Raw genomic sequence first — 27,712 nt, 5'->3', positions numbered from 1 at the left:
TCTTTTCAGATCTTGCGTGCGACACCATCTTGCGTTCAACATAAAATGTCACTACCTTATCGAGTTTAATGGGTAAAACTAACTATTTGTTGTCTTAGTTTAATCTTCTTAATTAAAAGCGTAATAAAACCGAACTTCCAAGATAAATTTTAATTGAGATTAGCGAAAGAGCGGGCACGCAAGTCGACCTTAAAGTAAAAGAATGATAACACGAGCGTTTGTCGTGTTGTCTTGCGTGCAACACATTGTCCAAAAAGGAAAATGTATATTTTTCTCAGACTTTTTTTAAGTTGAAACCTTGAAACTTCACACACATTTGGGGTTTAATCGCCCCCATGCATGGTAAAAGTCTTGTTGACCCTTGTCAGATTTCAAGGTCACGGCTGGGTCACATGTGGTTCAGAAAACGGATGAAACATATTTTTTCAGAGATTTTTGAAGCTAGAACCTTCAAACTTCAAACAACGCTTTTGCTTAATGATTGTTCAACATGGAGAATTCAAGGTTGATCCTTGAGAAATGTGAAGGTCATAGCAGGGTCTCGTGTGGGTAAAAATGAGATTGTTCGACACTGCATGTAGCATGGAACGACAAAACATAAGTCATGTCATATTTCAGATATCAGTACATTTACAAATGGACAACACCAGCAAACATGAACCAAGTCTGGTCGACCTTAGTCAAATGTCAAGGTCAAAGTGGCGTTATGGTTTGGGTAAAAAAAAAGGAAATTGTATTGAACTTCAATTTATATAAAACCAAAGTCTGGTTGATCTGTTAAGATTTAAGGTCAAATCTGTTATTTAAGGTCAAATCAAATAGAAATTTGTTGATGCTTAAATCTTTGAAACTTCCAACAGGTTTGAGGTTTGACAACTTCTGGACTTTGAAATCTGGTATGGTTGATCCTGGTAATATTAATTGGTCAAAACATCAAGATCAACAATTATTAATAAGCACTTTCACCAATGTAAAGTGAGCAATAGCAGCAAACGTGAGTCTTATAAAGATTATCACTTTTTGTGTGACCTCAACTTGACCCCTCTGAATGCTCTCAATCATGGAAATTGACCACACTTTGATTATAACCAAACAACATCAAAACTTTGGAATGTGTGAAGTTTCAAAGGTGTTGCTTAAAAGGCGTTCGTGAAAATGACAATTGTATGTGTCTGACTTCAATGCGACCCCGCTGCGACCTTGACGTTTGATTTTATCAACCAGACTTTCATCATGTGTGAATGACTTCAAACACTATAAAACTAGTTGAAGAAATTGACAATTTTTCAAAGTTTAAGCCAGATGGCACTGCCGTGACCTTGAAATTTGACAAACATTAACCAGGCGGTCACCTTTTTTAGAAAATATCCTTAAAGGATCTTTAACCTTACTGTGACCTTGGAATTTGATGAGGTTTAATTTAACTTGCGTAGTGTGCCAAGTTTCAAGGCCCTAGCTTCAAAAACATATGAGAAAACCTCATTGAAAAATGTATATGTTTGACCTCAACGCGGCCCTGCTGTGACCTTGACTTGTTCAACCAGACTTTAATCGTGTGTGAACATTATACACTAGAACTGTGTGTATTTTCAAAGCTCGTGCTATAAACGCGCTGAATAAATTGAAAATATTCCACATTTGGACCAGATGTGACCCCGCTGTGACCTTGAACTTTGACAAAGATTAACCAGCAGGTCACTTTTAATGAGGTTTTATAAAAATGCTGAAAGTATGTGAAGTATGTAAAGTCTAACTGATCTAGTATTAAAACATGTAAGACGTGACAACGACAATTTTCCAGTTTGCAAAGGAAATTTAACCTCGCTGTGACCTTGAAATTCAATGTTGTTTAATGTGATGTGCACCATACCTGGAGGTCATTATACTTTGGTTGTGTGCCAAGTTTCAAAGCCCTAGATTTACAAAAGTGCGAGATAACCTTAATGCTATGACTCAGTGCCGTTTTGAATGATATAACGAACAAAATTATCGTTATTTGTAAAATCATTTGGGTAAATTTATCTTTTCTTTTCGTAATTGGGTTCCAGCATCTGTTGTCTTAACAAAAATCACAATATCAGTCGTGTTTGTCAACTTTTATTTTTTAGCCCCTTTGTCCGTTTTTCGTGCGCACCTTTTGGCACTTAGTCATATATATATATATAAAACATCAGAAATTGTGAAAGAAACAATTGAAAGTCAGCAGAGACTTTCTTCCGAGATTTGTTAAAATCTCTTAGCAGAGAAAGAGAGAGAGAAAAAAGTATCCCTTCACAGACAGCCTATTGGGAGCATCAGACCCTCCTCAAGGGGGACCGAGATTTACAATGCAAAGTCCCTTTGTGGGGGACGTATCACAAGGAAATCTAGTCCTGAGGAGGACCATTGTTTTTGTACCTAGACCAGACACGTGTTTCGACACTATTGTGTCTCATCAGTGGTCAGGTGGTACTGATGGCGAGAGTTGTCAACCCATGGTATCCAACTAAGAAGCAAACCACTCTCTGAATGGTAGCTTCTGTTGGCATGGGAGACTACCCTCATCTGACAACCCCAAGGGGATATCTGTGAAGGGAAACACTGAATTGATATTTATTAAGAAAGAATGTAGAAATGTAGACAAGTTTTAACCAAGAAACAAGGGAAATTTGAAAAAGCCTAAAGGGAGGTAACTCTGTACCAGCCTGCAGATCCAGAAATGTATATATATATTGCAATGTCATGTGTTTTTAATTTGAAACTGAAAGTGATATTTACCATAATTTTGTATAAACATGTGTAATACTTTTCCAGAATAAACTTCTGTGATAATATAACATTTCATAACACACTTGTTGTTAGATAATTCTCATACCTCCTGATTTTTTAGTGTGTGTACATGTATGTGTTTTCTGTCTGCAGGTGACAGTTCCACTTGCAGAAGAAGTGTACTGAAGATGACTGCCTGTCAACTGATCTTCATGCCCTTGTCAACACCTTGAATTGTAAGTTTTCAGGATGTAATGATAATTATTAACAAGTGATATAGTAGTGCTTTAGCTAGTAATGAAAAAAACCAGTTTAAAGTTATTCAAATAAAATTATGTTAAGACTAAGCTTTCAAATACATGACAAGTAAGCAGTGCTCCCAGTATGACATAGGTGTAATTAGTGGTTTTTTGTATACACATTTCAGACTGTTGTTTCACTATTTTAAGGTAGGTGAGGCAGGGAATTATTCCCAGGTATGGATAAACCAAATTCTATTCTTGTAATGTGTAATTGTCACAACCCGAGTTTTCGAGATCGCAGAAGAAGCCAGGATATCTTTAATGATGTACAAAACGGGATTTTGTACATGGACGAAATTATGTAATTGTCACATTTTGGAATGTATAATATTAAATGTGCTATTTGCAACACAATATATTGGAATCCAAACATTATTATGGTGTGTATGCGTGTTGGATGTGAGGTGCGTTGATTTAGTATACCTGTAACATCGCATATGTTGCACGGTTGCGTTCGAATCGTGGAACGGGATATAGTCACACGGTAACACGCGGTGTACAAACTAGGTCAACTTGCAGAAAACAAAAGTTGTTAATATGTGTTGGCACAGTTAGTGCAATATAAATAAATGTACATTACATTTAGTAAGGTAATATAATGTCATGCATACATTATATTATGGCGTATTATAGGCTAATTAGCAAGTAAAGGAATCAATATAGTTCCGGGTCAGCGGTGTATGAATACACGTGGCGCCCCGTCCACGAAACAAGTGCGGTTTTGAGTCAGTACTACCCGTGAAGGTCGACGGTACAGTCGCAGCAGTATTGGCGGGCGCGAGTACTCCATCAACCGGCGGTTGTAAGTTAAGCGCGTGTCATTGACTTGGCGGGTGGAATATTGGTTTCGAATTGCTGTGGCTAAGTAGATTTCGTGGTCTAATGTTTGTTGTGGTTGTGCTTATATTGGGATAGTTGTAAAATTGTAGGATACGGTGACTATTAAATATCGTTCACATGAAAAATCACCTATTATCCAAGATGGCAGCCGACATCCCGACGACTTTATTATACTTATAGTATTGGTCATGTTGTGTTATATTTTCATATAATATTGTGTAATAATATGCGGGGATGAATCATACGGCATGGGTAAAAACGTGAAATTGTTTGTACAGTTAAAAGTAATTAGAACTCAGATTTTATTGCTTACGAAATTATTGTCTGTATATTCAAAATGGCGGCCATGTCAATGGAGTAGTCTCGGGCATTGGCATGGGGGATATGGATGTTGTGACATGCAATCGTGGTCATGTGATGTAATGTAAAGTTGGATACCACAATCTAACATTTAGTGTACGTTGTTCGGGCGCATATGGTCATGATAAAGACAATAAGTTTATATGTTGAAGCGAACTATAAAACTATGTTGTAAAACCCCGTTTTATAGCTAATGCATTAAATAATTATCCTTTTCCATACATGGTTTACCTGGTGTAATATTCGATCTTGATGTCCATCGGTAGTATGCGCTAAAAGGTTGCATTACCGATGAGCACTAACACAACCATCGATACACGCCAGGTAGCTAGGGATTGTGTCGTTCAGTATTAACTTGCTGTTTTATTATATGCAGTTGGCCGGAGGAGACGGAGAAGGAGGAGGGACGTATGATTACGTGAAGGCGTGAAGACTGGATAGTGGGAACGCTGTCGGAAGGTGAAGGTGACCGCAGTTCACGGTGACGCATGAAGAGCGACTACGGGCTGCGCGGCTGGCACGCTGAGACACATTTAAGCTACTACATTATCGGCTGTGTCCAGTGCCAGCTATGCTACACTACACCTGGGCGACGTGGGGTCACTCCGACAAGAAGGTTCCAACTCAGATTGTTGCGGGACCATCAGAAGACGGCAAGAGGAGGGAGCTTGGTCAGCTCTACTGAAGGCAGCTCAGCGAGGCTGGAGCTGGAGACGACGAGCTTAGGCAGTCGGGGACCTTTCTAGTGGGTCAGGACCAGGACAGCTGCGGCGTTCTGGGGAGGGAAACGACAAGTGGCACCTTGACGGACATTTGTGTATCCCTGAAAAGCTAAGTACCCTGTCGCTGTTATAGTATGTGTCTGTGTTCGTGTGATTGGGTGATGCAACATTGTTGAGCGCCGGAGTCGAACAGACTATAGAACAGGGGGGGTGTTTAGGACTGGATTCCAGAATAATTTTATGTGAATTCATGTGTTGTCAATTTTGTGGTATTTGTACGGTGTATGCGTTAATTGTTGTGGATGTTATATATATAAAGCTTATAAGTTACAGTTGGTTCTTTTGGTTATTTATACATAGTGACGTCTATCTCCACTTGTAATCTTTCTTGGGTGTATGGTGAGTGAATGAGTAGGTATTTGTTGTGATAAATCACAAAATAAATCTTTTTAAATCTTGAGGGGATAAGCCGTCACGTGTCAGTAATTCATTCATTGTATATAATATGTTAATTGTGTTGAACATGTATGGTCTTTTTGACAGGTGCTGTTCTTCAGGACAGACTTCAAATGTTCAAGGTGCAAACCGTGATAATAAGCTGTGCTGTTGCTGTTAGCAAGCATGGAGCTTCGGGAACATGTCAGAGAGTGATACTGTTTCAACTGATATGACAACAATTCTGAACCGAGAACGATTGCCATTTGTCAAGGAAAATATTGTGCACAGTGAAAGCTATTCACAAGGACTTGCTTCACCAACTCTTAGCCAGTGGGACAGTGCCTGTTTTTTGTTACACAGTTTATCCATTTGACATTTCTCTGAAAGTGTAAGATGTATTTGAAAATGCTACCCTAGCTGCTGTTTTTTTTTTAAATCAGAGTTCACCACAAGCTGAGGACAATGATGGACAAAGTGCATTGCGGGTGGAAAGAGAAGAGCACGAGGAAGAGGTTGTGTACCAGTGACACTGGAAAGGTGTGAAAGCAGTAAGTTCATCATCAGCAGTGTTGAGACTAGCAAAGTGGGATATATATAGTCAATTACATCATATTAATTTGTGTGTATTTTTTGGCATGTTGTGACTTAGTTTGCTCTTTTTTATCTAACATTATACACATTTTCAGGTAGATTTGTTCATAATGTTAAACAGCAAGGAAAGCACACTGGGCGAAAAGTCACGTTTTGGCACTATAACGTGGCATATAACATGAAACATGAAGTTAATCAACTGAATTTTGTGGCATTATACCTGTGCGATTCACATCAAGTTAGAAAAACTGCCGTAACGCAATAAAATCCCTGGGATTTTAGCGGGGTGCAAAACACAGTAAAACATCGAGTTTTGGTGTCTGCGTTTTGGACGTTTTCGCTACGTTAACGCATGGCGATTCACGTCGTGTTAAACGCGTTTCAGCAGTGTGCAAAACACCACAAAACCTATGGAGTTACAATAAGTTTTTCTGGTTTCTAAAACTTGATGTTAGAGTGTTGTTTTGATGGATTATTCTGCGTTTTCATCAGCCTGGTGCCGAACCCCGGCCGCCTCTCGGCGAGTCTGCAGAATCAGACGATTATCGGCTCCTTATCTCTCTCTCTAGTTTCTCTCTCAGCACGGTCACACACACACACATAAACGCACACACACACATATATATATATCCCATGACCTCCCTTCTTTGTCTCTGTTACTTCAGTATGGGTATATATGTTGTATTTTTATAGCTCAATAAATACATCATGGACTCCAAAAAATATATGATAGTGCAGATTCCGATTTGGGCAAAGAACTACTTTCCTCCCGACCTTTGACCTCGCGCCGAACAATGTGACACATTTGTATGAAGTTCCAAAATCGTATTGCACGGCTCAGAAAACCATATCAGTTGCACGCAAAAATGAATCTCAGAACTGATCTGATGTATGAGATGCAATAAGCAAACGTTTCTTTCATTATGAAAGCAATGCAGGTCGAAAAAAACGAACATTCAACTTACAAGATAACCAGATGCTAGCGAACCAAAACAAAAACATGAGTACCCTCCCTTGCATCGTTAGCAGACGACTTTTGAGAATCTGTCGGTTGTGTGTTTTGGTGTGCGTCTTTAGTTTCTCTGGCAGTGTCGGTGTGGGAACTGACAGAAGCTAGGGAGCACAGATAATAGAAGCCCTGTCACATAGACTAATCACACAATCAATACACATTTGGCTCATGTTTTAAATGACAGTTTCGAGTTTGTTAGTCAAACTCAAAGCAGCAACACTGTCACTGGTGACATGCGCAGCGAGACCGAGAAGCGTCCTTTACCTGGCACGGTTGGGCTTCGCTATCAAACATCGGCTGTTTCACGTGTTTTGCGAGCAAGTCTACTCTTTTGCCTGGCTCTGCAGTAAGTCCACATTGGCGATGAAGGTATCCAAGAACTTAACATGTGTGTATTTTTCCGTAATCCAGTCATATTCCTTCAAAATGCAATCAATCGGCGGTGACAGACGTGTCGGTCGCGTTTTCCTCACACCCATACCAGTTTAAGTTCATCCATGCAAACACACTCGCAAAACAGTTTATCACGTAGATACATTTCAAATAGGGAGCAAATGGTTAAATCTAATTCTACATATTTGTTCCCTAAAATTTGCTTCTCTGTCAATAAGCCTAATTACACACGTTCGAGAAAAACAACGTGGAATCGATTCTGAATCGAGTAAGCCAAATGGGTCCCAAACCCGTTTCGCCCGTTCTGCTGACCTGAAACGCAAAACAAAAGAATTGTGCGCTTCAACTAAATTAATTTCTATACGACTTCATTACTTTCTTGCAACTTATGAACCTTTACTTAAAGCTTTTAAATGGTCTGAAAGTAGTGTTACCGCGTACTTATCGATGCACTCATTCGTTTTATTTTTTCAGCGACGGTCACTTAGTTTAAGGTTGCAAAAGGGCTAAGTCTCGCTGGCAACACTGTTTTACCCTGCACAGATCGCAACAGTGCCGCTAGCAGTCTACACTTTGTGTTTGATGGTAGAATGGGATATACAGATTACAACACTCGTGGTTTTTTATATGGCTTGTATTTCAGTCAAGACCCAGCGGGAATATCAATCGAGAGCCACTCGCCGGAGGCTCGTGTCTCCCGATGATATTCATCCGCTGGGTCTTGACTGAAATACAAGCCATATAAAAAACCACTCATATATATATATATATATATATATATATATATATATACACATACACACACACACTGCACATACATCATACACACTCACACACACACACACACCGTCACACACATTCACACCGTCACTGCGCACGGCACACACACACACACACACACACACACACACACACTGACTGACACTGACTGACCGTCACACACACACACACACACACACGGGCACTCAGTGACACACACACACACCCCTTGAACTGACACACACACACACACACACACACACACACACACACACACACACACACACACACAAACACACAAACACACACACACAACTGAACACACACATACACACACTGATCATCAGTTTATAAATGTGAAAAAAGTGCAGTGCACATACATTTTGGGGGGGTATCTCTTATTTTCTCTATATGAGCCTTGTAAGTGATAAAGTGTAGGCTACACGAGACTATGCATTGCCCGTGCGTTGAGCAGAGAAAGTAGGTCATTCTCAGCTGACCAATTTTGTGCTGCCAGATTTTAGTTTCCTTCTATATTCCTATGCAACTTTTGCCGGGGCACTAGCCGAGTTAATCGTTTTCCCATGTGTTGCTTGGGACCTGTAAGGTCCAGAGAAGCGGACTGACCACAGAGAGGCCTTTGTTCTACTCCCCCCCCCCCCCTCCCCGAAACATCCGTCCGAGATGGTGGGTACTGACTGGACTTGCAACTTTCTCAACTTGTACAGTACAAACTGTAGTGACTCGAATTTGAGTTTTTTGATTTCTCTTGCTCTACCTTTTTTGATAATGTTTTATTATTACTCACCTCGTGTTTATATGTAATACATAATGTCTCTTTACATTTAGTCAAGTTTTGACTAAATGTTTTAACATAGAGGGGGAATCGAGACGAGTGTCGTGGTGTGTGTGTGTGTATGTGTGTGTGTGTGTGTGTGTGTGTGTGTGTGTGTGTGTGTGTGTGCCTGTGTGTGTGTGTGTGTAGAGCGATTCAGACCAAACTACTGGACCGATCTTTATGAAATTTTACATGAGAGGTCCTGGGAATGATATCCCCGGACGTTTTTTTCTTTTTTTGATAAATACTTTGATGACGTCATATCCGGCTTTTTGTAAAAGTTGAGGCGGCACTGTCACACCCTCATTTTTCAATCAAATTGATTGAAATTTTGGCCAAGCAATCTTCGACAAAGGCCGGACTTCGGTATTGCATTTCAGCTTGGTGGCTTAAAAATTAATTAAAGACTTTGGTCATTAAAAATCTGAAAATGTAAAATATTTTATAAAACGATCCAAATTTACGTTCATCTTATTCTTCATCATTTTATGATTCCAAAAACATATAAATATGTTATATTTGGATTAAAAACAAGCTCTAAAAATTAAAAATATAAAAATCATTATCAAAATTAAATTTTCGAAATCAATTTAAAAACACTTTCATCGTATTCCTTGTCGGTTCCTGATTCCAAAAACATATAGATATGATATGTTTGGATTAAAAACACGCTCAGAAAGTTAAAACGAAGAGAGGTACAGAATAGCGTGCTATCCTTCTCAGCGCAACTACTACCCCGCTCTTCTTGTCAATTCCATTGCCTTTGCCACGAGCGGTGGACTGACGATGCTACGAGTATACGATCTTGCTGAAAAATTGCATTGCGTTCAGTTTCATTCTGTGAGTTCGACAGCTTGACTAAATGTTGTATTTTCGCCTTACGCGACTATTTTGTTTTAGGATCGATTTTGATAATGATTGAGAAAGGAGAATAGCCGGTGTTAGTTTTACAGTCGGTTTTATGAAGTTTGAGTAAAGAAGTGCGTGGTTTTTACCCTCCCTTTCGTTTTCCTTCCCCTTTTTTAGTTTGCTATTATTGTACTTATCGTGTCCTGCTTCTACACACACACACACACACACACACACACACACACACACACACACACACACACACACACACACACACACACACACAAATCGAATCTAAAACTATAGGAAAGAGCCAAAATGGCTGTACTCTAACTCATCTTTGATCTCCCAAAAGACTCCATAAACAAACTAGTGTATCAAGAGGCTGGCTGGCTGCCCCTCGATGAAGAAAGAAGACTAAAGTCGACCCAGTACGTATCAAGAGCAAGTACTTTTGACAATGCTGTGAACGAAGAGCTCACTGCTGAGTTCGACAAAATAACCTCGGCCTCTTACCAAAACCTAAAAAGAAAAACACCCAAAATACAAGAAGCAACAATCCCACTAGCAGACTATATGTTCAACCCATATTTCAAGAAAGTGGGGGTAAACCCAGGTAGGATGGCCCACATTCATTTTGGTTCATGGAATCCCCCATTATCATCCCTGATCATGATCTGGATGTAACAAAAAAGATAACCTTGTACTTGACTCATCAATAGTAACAGAAATAATCTCAAACAATAACAAAGATCACCTACATACGATTTTTTGAAAAAGGCAAAAAGGCGTGCGATATTTTCTTTCTTTTTCGTGAATGAAACTAAAGTGATCAGTGCTCAGTGATCTCTAATGTCGCGATCATTATTCTCTCTCTTTTTTTCCCCGAGACTGAGCGTCATAAAAAAGGCAAAAAAGCGTGCGATCTTTTCATTATTTCCCGTGAATAAATCTAAAGTGATCACGAACATTATTCTCTCTCTTTTTGGCAAACAGAGCACGAGCCAACCAATCTTTCAGTCTGATTCAAGAGGAAACAATGTCGAAACGAAAACGCCAAGATCGGACAGCCGAGGAAAAGCTAGAACTTATTGACAAATTCAAAGCTCTACCATCCTGTAGTATGCTTGAGAGTGCTGCACAGTTGGGCGTCAACAGAGGATTTTTGACAAACATTCTCAAGAATGAAGACAGCGTGAGGAAGGAGTGCGCAACGCAGGATTCACCGCAACGAAAGCGCCTACGACATTGAAAAGACAAAGATGTGGAAGATGGTCTTTTTCAGTGGTTCCAGAAGATGACAATGAAAATGTTTTGTTTTGCGATATTTTTTAAGTCGTTTTCTCTAACATCGGTTAATATGACCAGCCGGGGATATAGCTCAGTTGGTAGCGCGCTGGATTTGTATTCAGTTGGCCGCTGTCAGCGTGAGTTCGATCCCAGGTTTGGCGGAAATTTATTTCACAGAGTCAACTTTGTGTGCAGACTCTCTTCGGTGTCCGAACCTCCCCCCGTGTACACTACATTGGGTGTGCACATTAAAGATCCCACGATTGACAAAAGGGTCTTTCCTGGCAAAATTGCTTAGGCACAGTTAATAATTGTCTACCTATACCCGTGTGACTTGGAATAATAGGCCGTGAAAGGTAAATATGCGCCGAAATGGCTGCATTCTACTGGCCGTATAAAATCTCATCTCACACGGCATCACTGCAGAGCGCCTAGAACTGTACCCACGGAATATGCGCGATATAAGACTCATTAATTGATTGATTGATTATTATGACCATTTCATCCCGGTCCCAAAGTGGTCATATTAACCGGCGACCACTGTATATTTAATTTTCAGAGCTTGTTTTTAATCCGAATATAACATATTTATATGTTTTTGGAATCAGAAAATGATGGAGAATAAGATAAACGTAAATTTGGATCGTTTTATAAAAAACATTTTTTTTACAATTTTCAGATTTTTAATGACCAAAGTCATTAATCAATTTTTAAGCCACCACGCTGAAATGCAATACCGAAGTCCGGGCTTCGTCGAACATTACCCGACCAAAATTTCAACCAATTTGGTTGAAAAATGAGGGCGTGACAGTGCCGCCTCAACTTTCACGAAAAGCCGGATATGACGTCATCAAAGACATTTATCAAAAAAATGAAAACAATGTTCGGGGATTTCATACCCAGGAACTCTCATGTCAAATTTCATAAAGATCAGTCCAGTAGTTTAGTATAGTCTGAATCGCTCTACACACTCACACCCACACAGACACACACACACACGCACATACACCACGACCCTCGTCTCGATTCCCCCCTCTACGTTAAAACATTTAGTCAAAACTTGACTAAATGTAAAAAATTAAACTCAACAAGGATGTGTCCATTTTCACTGCAGAAATGTACGTTATCTTATGAGCATGCCACTATATCAATGACCCCCCTCGACCTCCAACAAGAGTCGAGATTCTCTCCGACTCAAAACCAGCCTGACTGCTCTTCAAAATTGTTCCAGAAACCGGGAAGAGCTTCAGACGGAAATATTGTTCCTCTGTCACAAGATCATTGCCTTTTGAACAGAACTGACCCTTAGCCTACGTACTTCCCCTCACACACATGGATCAGAGGCAATGGTATGGCTGACAGAGAAGCAAAAGAGGCTGTCACAGATCAAGCAGCACTTCATGACATAAAAGTAACAAAGACGGGAGCAACACACAAAATGGCCAAAGTTGCCTGGCGTCACTGGGAAACAGAATTAACAATAGAAGGCAATGCCCATGGTTGGCTTATTCTGCTTCGACAAACAAAACAAAACAGGCCTACACTCCCCACCTCCCTCCTTAAAATACCTCGCAGCATTCGCACGGATGGATGCGCTCACAAGTGCTTTTCCCGTTTCTGTAAATGTGGAAAGTTTATATCTTTTTTACACCTCTTTGACCGCTGCCAATCACTCCAACAAGATTTCCGCAATCTACACACCACAGGAGCTCCTGTGCTACACACCCTTGTCAACGAACACAAACTAAAACCCCATGAGTTTCTTTTAGATAAACATTGCACTCTTCAATGGAAGCTAGCATACACCCTGTGTCTCTCAATATATAAGGCTGAAATACGATATCTGTTTTAAAAACCCTGATCTCCATTCCTCCTTCCCACCCCTCAATACTCTCTCACACCGAGCTTTTTTTTCTTCATTGTATTATTTGTCCAGTTATATATTTACTTACCTATTCAGCCACAAATATAACAATATTCCACATAACAAAAATTAAATAAATAAGCCTACAAAACCGCTCCAGTCCAACCATATTCCGCGTACACAATCTTCACTTCCATCCCCATTTTGAAACATCGCAACAGACTTCCAGATATGATTATAACACGATCATATGTGTTCTCTGGTTGCATGTTTGTTCAGTGTCTTGTCCCCACATAAAGCATATTAACTCTACCTGTCCTAAAGCCAGTTGCAGTTCTAAGAGGACGTTAAAACTAATTATCATCATCACACACACACATATGAAAGATCCCATGTATGTTTTATGATTGTTGTTTTGGTCTGAATACAATTTGGAATCTTACTACATTCTTGTTGATTTTACATTTAAGTTGTTGTCAGAAGTATTTTGTTCGTCGGTTCGTGTCTGGTGCGTGTGGTTTGAATGCCGTCCTGACAAATGTCTTTTAAAAACACATTCACGGTAACATCTTCGACGCAGACACAGACAGTTAGGAAGGGCTCCTAATATGGACCACTTTTTGTTTCATGCTGATAACTAGCTTGTTTTCTTGCGAAGAAGTTTTATTTTGTGTTTGGTAGTCCTTCTCTCTTAGGTTAACCGTTAGGCCTAATTAGAGTGAAATAGCTTTGATAGACATTCAGCAAAAATTAAATACAGACAAAATCACAAATGGTCCATCTTAGGCGCCAGTGAAGCGGCCTTCACGAATCTCTGGAAATAGCCCCCTATACTTCCAAATAGCAGGATGCAACTTAGTGTACAAGTCAATCTAATTCAAATATGCTTTTGATTGATCTGTTTCGGGTTGATGAGAGCATTATTTGAAGCACACCAGGAAACTAAAGAAGCTTATCAAAAACAGAGTGAAAATAAGTAAAATGATCAGTAAAATTATATTTTATTTTAATCTCGAAGGCTAGTAGTAGGTTATTTTCAGCAAGCTTCTTAATGAATTAATGAAAAAAGCCTTTAGCTCAACACTGCTAACATGTAACAAATGCGGTCTTAGCTCTCATATTTAGCAATTTTTGTGTGATAAAAGCTTTGGCTGTGGACAGAAACGAGTCCGTTTTAGGCAGCAAATTTAGAGTGAACGCTGCCAAAAGTGAACAAAAGAAAAAGCCTAACGGTTTTGAGATTTGTGTTTCTGCAACTGTTTTGACATGTGCAAGTTATCCAGAAAGGGTGAATACAGCGAACAAAACTTTTGTGAGCGCTCTAGCGCCGTTAGTTTGTCAGAACAGAAGGTGGTCCATATTAGGAGCCGGTCCGGCATATTAGGACCCCTTCCCTTAATATCTACGTGAAGCTACCACCGCTCGGCTTTACACACACACACTTTTGATTAGTGCTTTTCAATCAATCAATCAATCAATGAGTCTTATATCGCGCATATTCCGTGGGTACAGTTCTAGGCGCTCTGCAGTGATGCCGTGTGAGATGAAATTTTATACGGCCAGTAGATTGCAGCCATTTCGGCGCATATTTACCTTTCACGGCCTATTATTCCAAGTCACACGGGTATAGGTAGACAATTATTAACTGTGCCTAAGCAATTTTGCCAGGAAAGACCCTTTTGTCAATCGTGGGATCTTTAACGTGCACACCCAATGTAGTGTACACGGGGGGAGGTTCGGACACCGAGGAGAGTCTGCACACAACGTTGACTCTGTGAAATACATTTCCGCCGAACCTGGGATCGAACTCACGCTAACAGCGGCCAACTGAATACAAATCCAGCGCGCTACCAACTGAGCTATATCCCCGCCCCACGACCTCATCATCTGAACTTGAAACAACTACAAAACACAACAACAACAACAACAGCCTGCATGGTTGTGCTTGTCGGGTTATCACCATAAGGCGCCTGTACTTGTCTCGCTCCATTTATAGGTCAGTGGCCTATGCCGGAAGTCGCGCATGTGCAGTAGAATGTTATTATCGCAAATGGCAGCGAAATCTAACCGTCGAAAGCTTGTGCTCAGAAACGTTTTAAAACCAAGCTTTATGGACGGTTTTATGACTACGTACTCCAGCAGACATCAACTTGGGGTCGACGTGCGTGGGTTTTGCTCAAAATACGTAAGTATTCGTCAGATTGGCTTCTCGAATTAAGTTTCAACTTAATCTCTCTCTCACCCCCCGCGGGTTAGGGGGAAGAATTTACCCGATGCTCCCCAGCATGTCGTAAGAGGCGACTAACGTATTCTGTTTCTCCCTTGTTAAGTGTTTCTTGTATAGAATATAGTCAATTTTTGTAAAGATTTTAGTAAAGCAGTATGTAAGAAATGTTAAATCTTTTGTACTGGAAACTTGCATTCTCCCAGTAAGGTAATATATATTCATATTGTACTACGTGTACGTTGCAAGCTCCTGGAGCAAATTTTTGATTAGTGCTTTTGTGAACAAGAAACAATTGACAAGTGACTCTATCCCCTCTCCCCCCTTTCCCCGTCGCGATATAACCTTCGTGGTTGAAAACGACGTTAAACACCAAATAAAGAAAGAAAAGAAAATCTCTGTCTCGAACGAATCATCGGTAAGCTTACCACACTGTCATACTCATAGTGACATCCCTGATACATTTGTACAGGTAAACATGGCTGTTTGCTGAAAAATCGTTGTGAAAAATTGTAATGTCTCTGAAGTTTGATTCAGTCCGTAATTCATTCAGTGATTCATTTTGATGGGACGTCAACCCATGGTGAGGCTAATAATAATATTGTTTTGATCTGTATTCTGCCAGTGCCATTGCCAACTGCCATGGTTGTTCTTGTGGAGTTCTAGAACAAGCTCTTGTTTGAATGACCAGCTAAATGCTAATACTAAATAAGTACATTATTTTTGCATCAGCGGGGTATACAAAATATTTTATAAAAAAAATACCGCATGGTTTTGCTTGACCAAATCATTTATCAGCTAACAATATGCTTTTATTTCAGTTGGATCTGACTTGAGCATGGTTCCGTTGTCTCCGCAACAACAGCTTGGTTGAGATACAGGCATGTCCAGTTTTCAGCATGTGCAGGCTGAGTGTGAAGATCTGATGGCTGATCGAGACACAACATAAGCTGCTTGACACTATTCCAAGGTAAGCAAGAAGCTTTGAAAATAGTTACTTTAAGTGTTACTTTGTGAGTGTACATTTTTGTGGGTGAACCATCAGTAACCGCCCCCCCCCACACATACAAACACACACACACACACACACACACACACGCACACACACACACACACACACAAACTTGGGTTTGTACTACAACTATTAGTATTAACTGCTCTTCATAAATGAGTTATGTAATTCAACAGAGGTTTGAAGTCATTATGGTTTTGCAAAATAGTAAGAGACCATGTGGGTGCATGGATTCAGTAATGCGTAATTACTACATGCAATACTCCTGCTGGTGAGTTCACTACAAACAGGTACTACATTAGAACTAGTCTATGTTATTTGTTAGGAGACACCATTGTCAAACACAAAAATTACTATTTTTCATGATTTTTTGTTTTCTGCTTTCTATAAAACTACAACCATTCTACTTTCGTTTGTGCATGTCAAAATCAATGTGTTTTTACTGGAAGTTGTTTATTTCTCATTTTTAAAACTATTATTTACTATATGTGTGCTTCTATCATCTTTCAAACATACGCCATTAGCTACTCATATGTGTGTTTGATCACAATTTCACTTCTAATTCACCTAGAAAGCTAATTCAAACGTCAAAATGACACCGGTAGAACGCTGCAGACGAACATTGTCAAACCCAAAAAGCCACTAAAACTCATTTTCATTGGCTATTGGGTAAAGTGAGACATAGTTGGAAGGTCCAAATAAGGTCCGACTACCAGCCAATCAGAGCGTCGCTTATGAGCGTGCTCGGTATTCACTAACTTCCGTTTCTGTGCTTGCCTTCGCTCGCTGCGATCGATAGAAGTGTCTCATCACAAAACAATCATGAAAAGGCGTGCAGATCGACCCAAAAAGCGTGTTTTTCAGGGAAATAAACAAGTTACAGCAAGTAAGCAACCTAGGTTAGATGTTTCGATCACATGTTCTAAGCCTGATTCGATCGAATCAACTGAAAAATCGTCAGTGCAACATGTTGACAACAACACACCGCGTGCTCGAAAATCGAAAACAAAACCTACTTCCGGACCTTCTTTCATCGAAAATTCGGCGTCTTTTACCAAAATAAAGCAAGAAGATGTGGACTTTGACATAGACAATGAGTTGACAGGATTTCGGTTTGTTGATATCCAGCGTTTGATCACGTTTGTCCAGAGTTTGTTGTGTCCTCATTGCAAAAAGGAACTTGGTGCAAACAAGCGATTGTCTCATGTGAAAGAGGAAAAAATCACCCAAGCTAGTACACTCACTTTCACTTGTCAATGCCAGCAAACTGTTGAATTTTGTTCATCTGGAAAAGTAGGAAAAGTGTATGAAGTGAACAGAAGGTTTCCCTTGGCAATTTTAGCCATAGGAAAGAATAAAAAGGGTGCCCAGCGATTCCTTGGCAACATGAACATGCCTCCTCCCCCAGCCCCTAAAAGCTGGCAGAATCACAAAAGACAGATCCTCAAGCAAACCAGGTGTGTTGCAGACAATTCCATTAGAAAAGCTGCACAAGAATTGAGAGGTGAGGTCACCGATGAAGAAAATGACAAACTGACTGATGTTACTGTCTCAGTAGACGGCACATGGCACAGAAGAGGATTCAGTAGCAAACATGGGATCGTCACGACTCTCTCCGTCAATGGCAAAAACGGTAAAGTTATTGACACAGAAACCCTCTCAAACTACTGTGACTCGTGTGCAAAACATAAGAACAAACTTGGTGTAGATGAATTTGAGTTGTGGAAAGCTGCCCATGTGAGGAAAGGTTTGTGCAACAAGAACCACACTGGCTCCGCAGGTAGCATGGAGCCGGTTGGAGCAGAGACAACATTCAGGCGGCCGTCGGAACTACACAAACTCCGATATGTGAGATACCTTGGTGATGGTGACTCAAAGTCATATGCCAGGGTACGAGATGCAGGCATTTATGAGGGAGTAGACATTGAAAAATTGGAATGCTGTGGACACGTCCAGAAGAGAATGATGCGCCAACTGACGAACAAAGTGACGGATCTCAAGAATACCAAATTCCAACACAACGGGAAAATTGTGAAGGGGATAGGTGGTGGAAGTGGACTCAAAAAGGCTGGAATACTCAAAATTCAAGGACACTATGGGGCCGCCATGAGACAAAATGTGGGAAATCTACAAGCCATGAGGAACGCGATCGGGGCCATCTTCGAACACAGAAATAAAGAGCACCGAAATTGTGGGACATGGTGTTTGGACAAAAAACAAAACGGTCAGGACCCGGATCAGAACTCTCTTCCCCCATATGTGATGGATTCTATCAGACCTGTGTTTGAGACTTTGTCTGATGACTCTCTGCTTGAGAAGTGTGTTCACGGAGGGACGCAAAACACCAACGAATCTTCTGGGATCGTTGTCCAAAAACAAACCTCTGTGGCCGTCCCCGCATAGAACTTGCTGTAGCAGATGCCACGATTGTGTTCAACGATGGGGAGTTAAAAAGGAGTGACATTTTCCAATATCTTGGATTCGGAGCTGGATACTAGCCGTATTTACAATCAGCAGAATCCGGCGGTTATCAACGTGAAACGCCGTCGCGCCGCAATCAATAGTTCTGAAATTAACCAGGATACTAAGGAGAATTACACAGCCGGAGCAGGGGAGTACACAGTAGGGGACCAATGAAGTGAGTTCATTTAAATCCATCAGAGAGTTTGTGGTGTTCTGACTTGTTTCTGAGTATGTTTTGTCCTGTGTTGTAAATTTTCTGTAGTTAATCTTTACAGCTGATTTTCTCAAAACTGCACATGCGAAAATACTCTTCAGTCATGACAAGATATTTTCTAAATTATTACACCTTTTGACTTAAAATTTTCTACAGTTGCTTATGGGATATGATGGCATTTTTTGTACCAAGCCCAAATCTCTACCAGCAAAATTCTGCTTTTTTAAAAATCTGACATTTGTTGTAAAGTTTTTATGGCGCAAACTATTTTTTTTTCAAATTATCAGTAAATATCTTACTATACATGATATATATGTTCAATATCTATGTGCATGCCAATTTTGAAGTAAAAAAATGCAATAGTCTAGAACATATCATGTCATATCCGTCGCTCTTTTTTTTCAATATTTGTTTTAATGTTTTTTTTATTTATGCTATTATTTTATTTTTACTAAGCATGATTTTTGTTCTAGTTAAATTTACATAAAGTACACATCCTACACTTCCATTTAAAGCAAACAGAATCAAAATAGGACAAATAGGGATTAAATGGCAGCTTATCAAAATTCGTTATTTTCGGTGTCTTGCGATGGTGTATCCCAACCTTAATGAGGATGATTCATCGTAATCTCATTGTCATGATACTATTGCCATTGACAGTGCTAGATCACTTCATAAAGTTATTTTAGTAAGTAATCATATGATATTGATAATTTTGATATAGTGATTTACTGACGGTGACAATGACATGTATGTTATCTTCATACTATTCCAGGTACAAGATGCTAAAAGTGCAGATATCAAGGGCTTGGGATTTCGGCTCCTGGAATCCTACAGATCAACTGCTAGTCTAATGTAAGGATTTTATTCAACCTTCCTGTTCTGCTGTTAGTTTGTTTTTTAAATTTGAGATCAGAAGAATAGGTTCCATAAGAAAATTTCTCACTGTTGATGCCACTAAAACTCTCGTTACATCCTGCATTCTGTGTAGATTAGATTACTGCAACTCCCTTCTCATAGGCTGCCCTGACTCCACTCTCCAACCCTTGCAAAAAGTATTTCAGAGCACAGCATCGACAACCCTGCACTCCTCTCATGAAAGAACTTCACTGGCTTCCTGTGTCTGAACGTATTAGGTATAATTATAAAGCTGCCTGCTTCTGCTACAAGAACATCTCTGAATCGGCACCTGCCTATCTTTCGGAACTGGTCTCCCTCTACACTCCCTCTCGCACCCTTCGTTCTTCTTCTGATGCTCGACTTCTCCGTCAAGGTCGCTTTAAACGCAAGGCTCATGGCTTCCGCACGTTTTCGTATCATGGCCCTCAGTTATGAAATTCACTCCCCTTTCAATTACGTCACTCCATCCATTTCATTTTTGAATTTGAAAAATCACTTGTTCCAACAACATTAGGGATAGTTCCTTAGACCAAACAAAAAAAATAGTCTGTTTACAGTATCATAGGCCCAAAAAATAGGGTCGGTAGGTCGGGATTTTTTTAATGATTTTTTTTCTTAAAAAAACACATATTTTTAAATTATTTTGTCAAAAAACAAAGACTTTTTATTTTATTTTTTATTTTACTTTTTTTTTCTTCCAAATTTTTTGTTTGTTTGCTTAACGCCCAGCCGACCACGAAGGGCCAAATCAGGGCGGTGCTGCTTTGACATATAACGTGCGCCACCCACAAGACAGACGTCGCAGCACAGGCTTCATGTCTCACCCAGTCACATTATTCTGACACCGGACCAACCAGTCCTAGCACTAACCCCATAATGCCAGACGCCAGGCTGAGCAGCCACTAGATTGCCAATTCTAAAGTCTTAGGTATGACCCGGCCGGGGTTCGAACCCACGACCTCCCGATCACGGGGCGGACGCCTTACCACTAGGCCAACCGTGCCGGTCTTTCTCCCAAATGCCTAAAAAAAACCTAGGGTCGCGCGAAAAAATAGGGTCGGTCGGGATACCGTAAACAGACTAATTTTTGAGTCACTTGAGAAAATGTGACTCTATGTAATCGGTCAGTGTTAGTCTGTCCGGCCGTCCGGCCGGCCGTCTGTCCGGCCGTCCGTAGACACCACCTTAACGTTGGACTTTTCTCGGAAACTATCAAAGCGATCGGGCTCATATTTTGTTTAGTCGTGACCTCCAATGACCTCTACACTTTAACGATGGTTTCGTTGACCTTTGACCTTTTTCAAGGTCACAGGTCAGCGTCAAAGGAAAAATTAGACATTTTATATCTTTGACAAAGTTCATCGGATGTGATTGAAACTTTGTAGGATTATTCTTTACATCAAAGTATTTACATCTGTAGCCTTTTACGAACGTTATCAGAAAAACAAGGGAGATAACTAGCCTTTTCTGTTCGGCAACACACAACTTAACGTTGGGCTTTTCTCGGAAACTATAAAAGTGACCGGGCTCACATTTTATGTGAACGTGACTCATTGTGTTGTGAATAGCAATTTCTTCCTGTCCATCTGATGCCTCATATAATATTCAGAACTGCGAAAGTGACTCGATCGAGCGTTTGCTCTTCTTGTTTTTTGTTACGCCTCAGCATAGAGTCTGGGGATGTGAGATGTGCATGATGTGTTGTTTGAATCTGACAGTGATTGTATGAATTTTTTATACATGTGTTGTCACGCGCTTTGAACTTCTGATAAGGCGCTTTATAAATGCCCGTTATTATTACTATTATTATAAATAGATACACACTTGTAAACTGATGTTAGTTTTTACACGTGAGCATGAAGGAATGTGCCTTTATGAGGAATGTATAGTGGCTTGCAATATTGAATTTGAGGGATGTTTGCAGTTATTATTTTAATATATTAGCACAGCTCAGTTTTCTTGAGGGTTCCGTGAGAACAGTGAAATTTTCCTTTGAAGACTGAAAAATATCTTGGATAACTGGTCTTAATTGGGGGGGGGGGGGAGATTTAAAACATGAGTACATTGACATGTGTTTTTCATGTTCACTGTGTTAAGGTGGGGAGGTCCTTCTCTACATCTTTCTTTGGTTTTCTGTTGCAATTAATTTGTTCTTGTCTTTCATATGTTGTACATAGGCTCCACATCAGCTGCTGTCCTCAGGTCCAGCCGACTTTTTCTGCTGAAGGATACTTCTTCACAGAGGCAAGGACATCTTTTCATCGCCATGCAAGGAGGCTACCAGTACCATAACATTTTGTGAATACTCTGAGGACCTGTCTTTGACTTTGGAAGGACGCTTTATTTTAACACTTTGTACCACACCTATGTTGACCAAGATTTTTTAAGCCGAGACCAGCTGTGCTGCAGCAGGTCACTCAGAATTGTAGAAACTGTGTATCAACAGGCTAGAATGCTGGCGTTAGATCATCGTTACAGGAAGCGACTGAAGCTAACCGTGTAAGCAGAATGCGGATATGTGCCGAATGAGAACAGATGCAATGTACTTAGTGACTGTGTGTACGGATATATATATCCATACCTGGTCAGATAGAGCCATATGAGTGGGTACGGATATATCCGTACCTGGGAGACAAGGAGTTAAGACCACATTTGTGACCCTCCACCACGAAATGAGTCGCATGTCACCTCGCGCGGTTCTGCGCTAGGCTTAAGGCTGGAGCACACTTTGGAAAGTACGTTGGAGTAGCCTCCCTTCTACGTTGGAGTAGCCTCCCTTCCCGGATTTAGAACGCGTTTCGTGTCGTAACAGATTATCCACTTACTAGCCATATCCGTATGCAAAATAATGAAATAAACATTAGGAAATGGCAGACGTTTACAAATATCGACATTCTCTATCAGTGCAATAAAAAACAATCGTTAGAACTTGCATTTACGACATGTCGTGCGTGAGAACGTGTCAGTAAACAAGCACTTTTTGCCTTGCTGAAGAACCCCACGAGTCCAGCTAAAACAGACGACAAGTAATGGAAAGCAGTCTGCGGATAAACATAACAAACTACTGATGAAAAAGTATGTTCATCCCTGCTCTGGATAAAAGACATCGGACTGATGACAACGTGGCAGCGTTCACGCGAAAAGATTTTTTTTCAGATTATCGCTTCTACATTTTATTGCACGTACTTGGGGCAGATCTGAATTTCTGAAAGATGACAAATCGGTCTTGTGAGTTGAGAACCACATGTTCTTTGCTGACAGAAATCATATGGAACAAGATGTAGATTGTGTTGAAGAGATGTTTGCAGATTATCGCATCTACATTTTATTGCTCAGATCAATGCACGTAGTTGGGGTAGATCTGAATTTCGCAATGGAAGACGACAAATCCGTCTTGTGAGTTAAGAACCACACGTTCTTTGGCGGCAGAAATCACTATGGGACAAGATGAGGATTGTGTTGAGGGGCTAATACTGACTGACTTTAGATGAAGAGTTCCTAGACTGCCTGGTTTTTGTAGAGAGGAGGCATCATGATGATATCCTGGGTTTTTTTTACGTTCTTGGTGACAACGCGCCAGAATCGCACGAAGATCGAACTCTCGAAGAAAACAAGTTTATCGCTGAACATTTGAAATGTGAAATGCTCTTCCTGTCTGACCAGTCTCCCCGTTAAATCCACAGGCTTCATTATTTATCAGGTAACTTACCAAACCGGAGTGTGTGTGTGTGTGTGCGTGTGTGTGTGTGTGTGTGTGTGTGTGTGTGTGTGTGCACCGGATTACCACCATCAACGCACCCTTTTGGACTTTTCTACTATGCCTGCTGTGACATTCACGAGGATTATTGTGATTCTTGGACAATCGTGTGCCTATGCTGGACTTGCAGGAAGACAAACGGTGCCGGAACGGTATACGTGCTGCCAAGTGTGCACGTCCAGAGCGCAGTGTGAACCGAGAGTGAGTGTGTCATTGTGTGGAAGTTTTGCTTGATTGATTTATTCATGATTTAATTTGCTTTTTGGTTCAATAGTCAAATCTGTGTACGTTATAATTTGTATTTTGTGGTGTGATTCGCCCGAGTGCGAGACCCCCATCCCCGAATTCCTCTGTGGGTGGAATTGTATATATATATACTTGTGTAATGTGAGTGTGTAGATGAGAATGTGAAAGTTGCTTTGGACCCAGATACACACAGCAGACACCAACGCAACAGCTAAGTTTCAGCCTGACAAAGAAATTCGAGTGACACAGCTATTGGCTGTACTTGTTATTTCTCTATTAAAACAAATGTTTCAAGATCTTTAGGCCAAAACAAATAAATTGTCTGTTTCCATTAACATGGCTAAAAAAAATAGGGTAGGTAGGTAGGTGTTTTTGTTGTTGTTGTTGCCAGGATAGAATTCTTGAAAATAACTAAATGACACAAAGAGACACGACTCGCTATAGATAGATTTATAAAATTTTTTTAAAAAAAATGGACAAAGGATATAAAATGATTGTTTTACCTGGTCTGGAATCTGCAGTAGTAATTGCATAAAAAAGTCTGATAATTATATCAATTATCATGTTAACTTTTTCTTAAAATGGGTGCGTTAAATCCTAGTCTGTTTGTTTTTAATGGACTAAGCAATCCTTGGACTGACAGAAAAGATGTATTTTAAAAATGTCCAGTTGCTTTTACTTATTTTTCTAATTGGAAGAGAATACAAATTATGCACTCTTTTCTGTTCAAATGGGTAGAGGGCGGGGGTAGTAAAAGGATCACAGTTCAAGATTTTGCGCGACAAGAGGTGTGTTTCTTTTATAAAGAGCAAAAACTCAACTTGGTATCTAACACTATTTCTGAACACTGTAACCACTTTAGCACTTTTTTTCTTTTTTTTTCTGTCTTCCAAACTTCTAATTCAGCTTCAAAAATGATTAAAAAAAAAAGGGTTTTTTTTCTTCTGAAATCTACAGTTAAATCACTATTTTGGATATTCTATTTTGCTTCCCTATTTATCTTCTTAAGTTTTTGATCATCTGATTACCTTGCTTTTCTATTTGGAAGATAATATGCACTCTTTTCTGAAAAATGGGTAGGGGGTGGGGGTAGTAAAAGCATCACAGTATAAAATTTTGTGCGACAAGAGGTGTGTTTCTTTTAACTTTGATGAAGAGGGATAACTCAACTTGGTATCTTACACTAGTTCTGAACACTGTAACCACTTTAGCACTTTTAATTTATTTGTTCTGTCTTCCAAGCTTTAAATTCAGCTTATAAAATGAGTAAAACAGTGTGTGTTTTCTGAATTCACCAGTTAAATCACTCTGTTGGATGTTGTTTTTTGCTTCCCTCTTTCTGTTCTGAAGTTTTTGATCATCTTACTACCTTGCTTTTCTATTTGGAAGATAATATGCACTCTTTTCTGAAAAATGGGTAGGGGGTGGGGGTAGTAAAAGCATCACAGTTCAAGATTTTGCGCGACAAGAGGTGTGTTTCTTTCAACTGTGATGAAGAGGAATAACTCAACTTGGTATCTAACACTATTTCTGAACACTGTAACTACTGAAGCACTTTTAATTTTTTTTTCTGTCTTCCAAGCTTTAAGTTCAGCATATAAAATGAGTAAAAAATTGTTTTTTTTTCTGAATTCACCAGTTAAATCACTCTGTTGGATGTTATTTTTTGCTTCCCTATTTCTGTTCTGAAGTTTTTGATCATCTGACTACCTTGCTTTTCTATTTGGAAGATAATATGCACTCTTTTCTGAAAAATGGGTAGGGGGTGGGGGTAGTAAAAGCATCACAGTTCAAGATTTTGCGCGACAAGAGGTGTGTTTCTTTTAACTGTGATGAAGAGGGATAACTCAACTTGGTACCAAACACTATTTCTGAACACTGTAACCACTTTAGCACTTTCATTTTTTTTCTCTCTGTCTTCCAAGCTTTAAAATTTAGCTAATAAAATGAGTAAAAAAGTGGGTTTTTTTTCAGAATTCACCAGTTAAATCACTATGTTGAATGTTCTATTTTGCTTCCCTATTTCTGTTCTGAAGTTTTTGATCATCTGACTACCCTGCTTTTCTATTTGGTAGATAGTATGCACTCTTTTCTGAAAAAATGGGTAGGGGGTGGGGGAAATAAAAGTATCACAGTTCAAGATTTTGGCCGACAAGAGGTGTATTTCTTTTAACAGTGGTAAAGATGGATAACTCAGCTTGGTATCTAACACTATTTCTGAACACTGTAATCACTTTAACACTTTTAATTTATGTTTGTTTGTGTTCCAAGTTTTAAATTAAGCTTCAAAAATGGGTAAAAAAAAAAAGTTTTCTCATAATTCACAAGTTAAATCATTATGTTGGATGTTCTATTTTGCTTCCCTCTTTCTGTTCTTAAGTTTTAGATCATCTAACTACCCTGCTTTTCTTTTTGGAAGATAATATGCACTCTTTTCTGACAAATGGGAAGGGGGTGGGGGTAGTAAAAGCATCACAGTTCAAAATTTTGCACGTTAAGAGGTGTATTTTTTTTAAATTGGTAAAGAGGGATAACTCAACTTGGTATCTAACACTATTTCTGAACACTGTAATCACTTTAACACTTTTGATTTATGTTTGTCTGTGTTCCAAGTTTCAAATTAAGCTTCAAAAATGGGTAAAAAAAATGTTTTTTTAATAATTCACAAGTTAAATCATTATGTTGGATGTTCTATTTTGCTTCCCTCTTTCTCTTCTTTAAGTTTTTGATCATCTGACTACCCTGCTTTTCTATTTGAAAGATAATATGCACTCTTTTCTGAAAAATGGGTAGGGGGTGGGGGTAGTAAAAGCATCACAGTTCAAGATTTTGCGCGACAAGAGGTGTGTTTTTTTTTAACTGTGATGAAGAGGGATAACTCAACTTGGTATCAAACACTATTTCTGAACACTGTAACCACTTTAGCACTTTTAATTTTTTTTTTTCTGTCTTCAGTTCCAAGCTTTAAATTAAGCTAATAAAATGAGTAAAAAAGTTTGTTTTTTTTTAGAATTCACCAGTTAAATCACTATGTTGGATGTTCTATTTTGCTTCCCTATTTCTGTTCTGAAGTTTTTGATCATCTGACTACCCTGCTTTTCTATTTGGTAGATAATAATTATGCACTCTTTTCTGAAAAAAAGGGTAGGGGGTGGGGGAAGTAAAAGTATCACAATTCAAGATTTTGCGCGACAAGAGGTGTATTTCTTTTAACAGTGGTAAAGAGGGATAACTCAACTTGGTATCTAACACTATTTCTGAACACTGTAATCACTTTAACACTTTTAATATATGTGTGTCTGTGTTCCAAGTTTCAAATTAAGCTTCACAAATGGGTAAACAAAATAGTTTTCTCATAATTCACAAGTTAAATCATTATGTTGGATGTTCTATTTTGCTTCCCTCTTTCTCTTCTTAAGTTTTTGATCATCTGACTACTCTGCTTTTCTATTTGGAAGATAATATGCACTCTTTTCTGACAAATGGGAAGGGGGTGGGGGTAGTAAAAGCATCACAGTTCAAAATTTTGCGCGTTAAGAGGTGTATTTTTTTTTAAATTGGTAAAGAGGGATAACTCAACTTGGTATCTAACACTATTTCTGAACACTGTAATCACTTTAACACTTTTAATCAATGTTTGTTGGTGTTCCATGCTTCAAATTGAGCTTCAAAATGGATACAAAAGGATTTTTTTCCGAATTCACAAGTAAAATCACTACGTTTAATGTTCTATTTTGCTTCCCTATTTCTCTTCTTCAGTTTGTGATCATCTGATTGTTATTTTGTTTACATTTTCACAATACAATATTACAATTTATTCAGTAGTGTTTGCGTGAAAAAATCTGATACCTATGCTTAAACTTCAGTTGTTATCTTAAAATGTTGCGCGT

The 27,712-nt window shown here is 39.4% G+C and overlaps 1 protein-coding gene across 1 annotated transcript; it reads left to right on the top strand.

The window, feature by feature from the left end:
- Positions 1-16,570: 16,570 nt before the first annotated feature.
- On the top strand, positions 16,571-18,822 carry LOC138955318 (uncharacterized). Its single transcript, XM_070326941.1, has one exon. It carries the CDS (start codon positions 17,065-17,067, stop codon positions 18,643-18,645), a length of 1,581 nt encoding a protein of 526 aa, XP_070183042.1. The 5' UTR covers positions 16,571-17,064; the 3' UTR covers positions 18,646-18,822.
- Positions 18,823-27,712: the final 8,890 nt, after the last annotated feature.

The sequence above is a fragment of the Littorina saxatilis genome, unplaced genomic scaffold (assembly GCF_037325665.1).
Source record: "Littorina saxatilis isolate snail1 unplaced genomic scaffold, US_GU_Lsax_2.0 scaffold_81, whole genome shotgun sequence".
Lineage (NCBI taxonomy): Eukaryota > Metazoa > Mollusca > Gastropoda > Littorinimorpha > Littorinidae > Littorina > Littorina saxatilis.
This window is presented reverse-complemented; position numbering and strand designations above follow the sequence as displayed.